This window comes from Arvicanthis niloticus, chromosome 1 (genome assembly GCF_011762505.2).
Source record: "Arvicanthis niloticus isolate mArvNil1 chromosome 1, mArvNil1.pat.X, whole genome shotgun sequence".
Lineage (NCBI taxonomy): Eukaryota > Metazoa > Chordata > Mammalia > Rodentia > Muridae > Arvicanthis > Arvicanthis niloticus.
In genome coordinates this window covers 52498018-52504744 of record NC_047658.1, presented here as the reverse complement: position 1 = coordinate 52504744, position 6727 = coordinate 52498018, and the positions used below count along the sequence as shown (strand labels likewise).

The window sequence follows — 6727 nt, the reverse complement described above, 5'->3', positions numbered from 1 at the left end:
AAGGTAATACGAAGTGTGGAGGTTTATGCCCTTAATTCCACCAGCACATAGGAGGCAGAAGCGGGCAGATCTCTTATTTAAAAAAAAGGAGAAGGAGAAGAAGAAGAAAGAAGAAAAGAAGAAGAAGTGATGTAGGTACACTGGCATTTTGATTTAGGAACCAAGTTGTCACAGGCATGCTTTGAGTGGGACCATGCTTTGTTGTGTGGACACACTGGTCTCACTGCTAACAAGTGAACATTTCCTGGTAATGGGCTTCAGACTTCACCAGGCTTTGCTTTTCCTGGGATCCCACCATCTGCTCTACTAAAAGTGCTCTACAGTTCATAACAGACTTTTATTCTTTCCTGGGTTTTCCACATAAGCAGGCGTTAATGAAAGCTGTGCATGATACGCTTCTTCCCCTGAATCTTCTTAGTCATCCTTGTGTTTGCTCTTCTCCTTTCCTACTGGGCAAAACTGGTTTGGTTTGGTTTGGTTTGGTTTGGTTTGGTTTGGTTTGGTTTGGTGATTTGATTTGATTTGATTTGATTTGATTTGATTTGATTTGTTGGGTTCTTTTGGTCTTTGTCCAGCTTTAGCCTGGTGATCCTCACCGTGCTGGGGTGGATGCCCACATGGACAGTTACTCAGCCTTTCCGAGCCTCGCCTTTTTAGTGTAGATGACACATTACTTTCTGTACACTTAGACCACCTTGCTAATCTGCTGACCTTTGTGGTGTCCGGATGACCTGAACATCATATCAAATGGGCGCTATACTTCTGTTTCTGCCTTTGGAAAGAGGGGAAGACATGTTCTTGCGAATGTGAGAGGGTGCACTGAAATGCCGTTTAATTGTTTCAGTCAGAACTCACAAAGGGATTGAGCTTCGTTCTGGTGGCCACTGCTCTAGCGATGGCTACAAAGGCAAGAGCTATTGTTTCCTATTTAACAAGCTGGAAACTAACCTCTGTTCCACCCGGGAGAGAAAGCAGAGTTCAGGTGTTTGCACTTCATCTTTGCAAGGTCTGTGCACAGCAGAGGTCTGCTCTCTTCCCACTGCAGATTGTTGTGCTGAGTGCCTTACCCTGACCTATCTTTGGAAGTTGAACGGGCTACTACAGAAAACCTAGATTTGCAAAGCCTTCCCTCTCTTCCCTGGGTTTGCTCAGATTATCAAATCGCTTAGAAATTGTGGGATTCTGTACCAGATTCCCAAGTATTTAAACTTTGGACGCTCAGTAATGTGACACACATCCCAGCACTGGAGAGGTTGAAGCAAGAGGATTTTGAGTTCAAGGCCAGCCTTTGGTTCCACAGTGAGTGCAAGTCTCTAAAACCTGTTGAAAATATTACTTCAGTGTGTAACTGTCACCTTAAATGCACAAATGTTACATGTACAGTTAGTGCTGCTTCTTGGCCTGCTCACTCGGCAGGGCTTCCTGCCATCCTGAACTCTCACTCTTCACTGAGTAGCAGTTTCCTGGCTCTGTGTGTGTGTCAGATAGAGCTAGTCTTTGTTCAGATCAGTGAGCCTGTGAGAACAGAACTCAGTGTCACATGCAGGAGAGCAGTGAGACTGGAGAGGCAGTGTCACTAGCTCTGCCCCCAGAGAACTCAAAACTCAACCTGGTGCTGAGACGATGGCGTGGGAAAACAGGTAGGTGTGTGTGTGTGTGTGTGTGTGTGTGTGTGTGTGTGTGTGTGTGTGTTAGGGAAAGCTGTGTCCTCACAGGCAGTGCCCCAAAGGTATCATGACAGACTTGAAGCCTGACTCCAGTGAAATGTCTGGGCAAGTAACGCAGCCTCTGAGGTGGTCTTTGACAATAACATAAGAAAGAAGCTTGTCAAGTGAGTTCCTTCAAGCGTTTAAGGAAGTCAGCACTCACTAAATACTATTTCCCTTGGTTTCTACATCCATGGACCAAAGCGATAGTCTGGGCTTGTGATGGATTCAGAAAAGCGGGAGGCAGCCGCACAGGGGATGATTATTATGGGAAGGTGATAAGAGCTATATCTGAACAGCACGGCTAAGCTGTGACAAGAAAGCAGGGAGGTGTGAATATCAGGTTGGGGTGAGAAGCAAGGAGACTGAAGGGAAAAGCCAGGGCCAGAAATGGACTGTCTCTGTCCCATGTGCCACACTCCAGAACCTCAGCAACACAGCCTCAGAAAGCTTCCCTGAGCCTGGAGGATGGCTCAGCTTCGTAAAGCGCTTAGCATGCAAGTATGAGGACCTGAGTTCAGATTCCCAGCGCCAAAAAAAAGCCAGGGGTGTGGGCAAGCACCCAGAATCCCAGTCCTTGGGAGGTGGAGACAGGAGAATCCCTAGATTTGCTGGCCAGCCAATCAGTGAGCTCCAGTTTCAGCAAGAGACTCCACCTCAAAAAGTAAGGTATGGGCTGGGGAGATGACCCAGTGGATAAAAGCACTTGCTGCAAACAAGACTGAGCTAAGTTCAGATTCTTTGAACTCACATGACAAACCGTATGTACTGATGCATACATGCAATCAGTGTTTCTATGGTGAGATGAGAGAGATGGATGGGAGAATAACCCAGAGTCTGTGGGCTTGCTAAACTGGACTACAGTGGCAGAGAGCAGAAACAAGGAGACGCTGCCTCAGACAAAGCAGAAGGTAAGAACTAACCTGTAAAAATTGTCTTCTGGCCTTCACTTGTGGACACACACACACACACACACACACACACACACACGGTCATGGAGTACAATTAAGAAAAATGCTTCTGGGAGCTGTTTGTAAGAGTAAGGACAGCAGCTGGGCAGTGGTGGCGCACGCCTTTAATCCCAGCACTTGGGAGCCAGAGGCAGGCGGATTTCTGAGTTCGAGGCCAGCCTGGTCTACAGAGTGAGTTCCAGGACAGCCAGGGCTACACAGAGAAACCCTGTTTCGAAAAAAAAAACAAAAACAAAAAAAACAAAAAAAAAAAAAAAAAACAAAAAAAAAAAAAGGAGAAGCTTTGAGGGGGAACAACATGATGGCAGAAAGCTGTGTCTGTGGCCAAGGAGGGCCTCAGGAACTACCTTTGCTGGGGGGCGATGCCACATGCCAGGTCGCATGTGACTTTGGTGCGGTTCTGCTAGAAACCCCAGCGAAGCAGGCTTGTGGGCGGAGACTGTGGGGCGGGGCTCTGGGGAGGAGCGAGCTCGGCTCCTCAAGCAGGCTCCTCTCCAGACTAGTTTAAAAGGCTGGAAGGCGGGCTTCAGGAACTAGTATCCTGAGAGTGCCAGAGAAGAGCCTGTTTGGCACAGCCATGGCCCGGCAGGCAGGGAGCTCTTGGCTGCTCCGTGGTCTCCTGCTCTTCACATTGTTCGCGTCCGGCGTCGCTCCCTTCAACTGGGATCTCCCGGAGCCCCGCAGCCGAGCAAGCAAGATTCGAGTGCACCCTCGGGGCAACCTCTGGGCTACCGGTAAGTGTTAGGGGACCCCCACAAGCGTGCCTCATTCTCCTTGTCCTTAGTTTCCTTTTCAACCCTCTGGAGGCTCTTAATAGCGAAGCTCCTGCAGACCCCGGGGGCTCATCAAGTTTCACAGATGGGAATCTTGAGACCTAGCACTCACAGACTTGGCTAAGATAACCCAGTCAGCAAGTTTAAGACAGAACAGGGCCAGCATCTTAGATCTGGTTGCCAGTTGGTCGCCCTTTCCTTGGGCAGACTACCAGGTCTTCTCACCTTGTGTCTTCTCTGCACATCCATCCAGAGGTACCTTCTCCACTTCCTTCCCTGGCAGGTAATCTCCCCGGTCCGGGGCTATCTACCCTTCTTCTGTCCTCCAGCGGGTCAGGAAAAGCTGAGGATGTCAGCTTTGCCTCCACCCAGAGATCTGTGGCTTCTTGCTGAGAATGTTTCTTGTCTTCCCTCTGTGAGGGTAGACAAGGCTTATGGTAATAGGGTCCTCATCCCTAGCTTCCATGTACCTCGGCACCTCCCTTTTTAGGTCACTTCATGGGAAAGAAGAGTCTGGAACCCCCAAGCCTGTCACTGGTGGGGACAGCACCCCCTAACACCCAGAGGGACCAGAGACTACAGCTGAGTCATGATCTGTTCAGGATCCTCCTGCTAAAGCAAGCTCTAGGCATGAACCTCAGCGGCCCAGCTCCCCCACCCCAGGTAAGTCCCTTCCCCAGTACAGCACGAGCACAGAACAATAGACACCCAGCATATGTTCAGGGTGGAACAGCCTGGCCAGAGCAGAATGCAAATGGATTCTAGAAAGCCAAGGTCCCGGGGCTCAGAGGGGGAATATCCCAAAGACTGGAAAATGACGCAGCAGACTGCAGGGGAAAGAAGTGCCTCCTTGCCCATCCCCAGTCTGAAGCCACAGACTAAGAGTATTCTAGCCCTTAAGTTGAGTGTTCTCCAGGCCACACAGCCTTGTCCACCCAGCTGTCATCGGTGTATTAGCCAAGCCCACCTTTGCCAGTCTGTGCTTGATCCCAAGCTGTGATCCCTGAGGCCTAGAGGTGGAAGGGAAATTACCACGACTCAGAACCAGCCTGCCCTCCAACCTCCCACCCATTTCCCAGTGCTCCGACAGGACAAGCTCTGCGGGGCTGTGCATTTGGGATACTTAACACATCCCTGGTCTCTACCCGACAGATGCCAGCAGCATACACCCTCCTCACCAGGCTGTGGTAACCAAAATTCCCTCTAGACCAAGAACAATGCACTCGCCTGCAGTCCCAAATGCCTCAGACGCTAAGGCAGGAGGATGGTTTGAGATCAGGAGTCTGGGAAGAACCAAAACCGAAGCCTTCAGACATGAGTGGGAGTGGGCTGGTTGTAGAACACTGGCCTGTGGTGCTCAAGCCCTTGGGGTTCTTTCGGGTTGGGTGGCAGCTCATCCGTTCTTGGCTCCTGGTGTTGTCCCCACTGCACACTATTGCCCTGCTACTTGTTGCTGTGTGCAGAAGGTAGTGTGAGGGGTTGATGAGGTAGGGTGCATGCTGGGGCCATACCTAGCTAAGTAGCTAGGTGACCTTAGAAATGTGTTCTTCATCAAATAGAAAGGACAGGCCTACCTCCCAGTGGATGAGCTCATTTATGTCATGTGCAGTCCAGTGCTGGGCACACAGAAAGCTCTTGGGAAGCAGGAGCTGCTACCGCATGTCTGCAAGCCGCTGGCAGGACTTTGCAGATGGTGCCCTTCCTATCCCTACTGTGCTTTTAGCACAGTGCGCACATGCTCAAAGAAGAGGCATTCCTTAGAAGCAGATCTACAAACAGTCTGGCAAACAACCCTGGAACCTCGGATGCAAAAGCGAGAAGCCTGGGCTGGCTGAGTCGAGAGAGAGAGAGAGAGAGAGAGAGAGAGAGAGAGAGAGAGAGAGAGAGAGAGAGCGCATCACCTCTAAGGACATTGTTTTGAAGGTCTAAAATACCAAGACCAACCAGAGAACCTCCGAGGAAGGAATACTGTCATGGCCGGTGGCAGGGAGAATTGGAGTGAGGTCTGGAGCAGAGCTTGGGGGTTAGGGAGCAGAGCTTGGGGGTTAGGGCATGTCACTGACACTTGTCTGATGCCTTGGGCTTAATTTCTGTGGTGTCCTTTAGTTGTCATGACTACCCTGTGAAGTTGGGGCTCTATTCTGGGAAAACCATCCCCCTGACTCCTCGGGTCTTTCAGGGAGAAAGGCTCTTACTCAGAGGCTCAGCTGAGAGCTTGCTGCTGCCCTCCTGTGTATACCCAGCATATCCCTGATGTGTGGACTCCAAGGTCGTCTTCTCTTTTGCCTTCAGCACAGGAGACTGCTGGAGCCAATACTACAGAAGTGATGCCAATAATGGAACAAACACGATGCTGGGCTTAGAATGTGTCCATCCAGAGCAGCTGAGGAATGGAACCCTAGCAGTGGCCTCCTCTGGATGTGAAGCCTAAGCTCAACTGTGTTACTCTGTTACTGTGATTTCTGGTTGGGTCACCAGGAATGTTGACAACAGACACAAAGTCTTTCCTGCTGTATTTCTTGCTTCCCTGGTGAAGTTATGAATAAAAATGCTGCTCTTCACACAGAATGTCTGGACCTTTCCTTCCACCCACATTTGAGGAAAGAGGGAAGGGCTCTGGAGGGTGGCACGTTCAGAGAGATGGGTGGTCTTGGAAAAGCCCCATTAACCCTCACCATGGTACCAGCCAGACGATGAGTGGTTGCCAACTCTCAGCAATCAGGTATTGTGTTGGCTGCACTGACCCATCGCCAGCCATGAGTTCTGCTACCTGAAGTTTCTTTGCCTGCAATGAGAGGCTGCCTACACTATGCTGCACTCGCCCCATCTTTGATTCCCATGGCAAACTTTAGTGCTATACTTGGTGCATACGGGAGAGAACTACGCTGGAATCCAGCCCTGCTGTGCTCTTATTCTCTGGATGTAGGGTCCTCCATACACGTTGTTTTTATCGAATAAAAATTAAATTGGAATGTCAGATACTTTATTGATAGTGTCTTGTGTATCGTAGACTGGCTTCAAACTCCCTATGCATCAGGTAACGACCTAAAACTTCTGATCCTGCCTCTATCCCCTGTGCCCCGGAATTACACGCCACCACACCGGGGTTTCTTGTTTGTTTGTTTGTTTGTTTGTCAAGCTAACTTTGTGCATGCCAGGCAAGCACTCTAGCAGCCGAGCTACATCCTCAGCCCAACAAGATTCCTTTCATTTAAAAAAAAAAATCCTAAAGTATCCGGCAGGGTTATATTCATGAGAACTTTTAAATTAACTGTTC

At 49.8% G+C, this 6727-nt stretch overlaps 1 protein-coding gene across 3 annotated transcripts; it reads left to right on the top strand.

Annotated features, from left to right (window-relative positions):
* Positions 1 to 3173: 3173 nt before the first annotated feature.
* Positions 3174 to 6018, top strand: Nmb (neuromedin B). 3 transcript variants are annotated; one of them, XM_076936722.1, is made up of 3 exons: positions 3174 to 3411; positions 3941 to 4113; positions 5630 to 5860. In XM_076936722.1, exons 1-3 carry the CDS (start codon positions 3255 to 3257, stop codon positions 5702 to 5704), a joined length of 405 nt encoding a protein of 134 aa, XP_076792837.1. In that variant the 5' UTR covers positions 3174 to 3254; the 3' UTR covers positions 5705 to 5860. The 3 variants fall into 3 exon arrangements, with proteins under 3 accessions (XP_076792837.1, XP_034376094.1, XP_034376084.1); XM_034520203.2 differs by having other exon boundaries at positions 3177 to 3411; positions 5748 to 6018; XM_034520193.2 differs by having other exon boundaries at positions 3178 to 3411; positions 5743 to 6018.
* Positions 6019 to 6727: the final 709 nt, after the last annotated feature.

What these genes read in the sequence shown, in the direction of transcription:
- Nmb (XM_076936722.1), top strand. Translation starts at nt 3,255, where the DNA reads ATGGCCCGGCAGGCAGGGAGCTCTTGGCTGCTCCGTGGTCTCCTGCTC. An exon ending in GGGCAACCTCTGGGCTACCG is followed by an intron (nt 3,412 to 3,940) that starts GTAAGTGTTAGG and finishes CTCCCTTTTTAG; the next exon opens with GTCACTTCATGGGAAAGAAG. An exon ending in GCCCAGCTCCCCCACCCCAG is followed by an intron (nt 4,114 to 5,629) that starts GTAAGTCCCTTC and finishes CGGGTCTTTCAG; the next exon opens with GGAGAAAGGCTCTTACTCAG.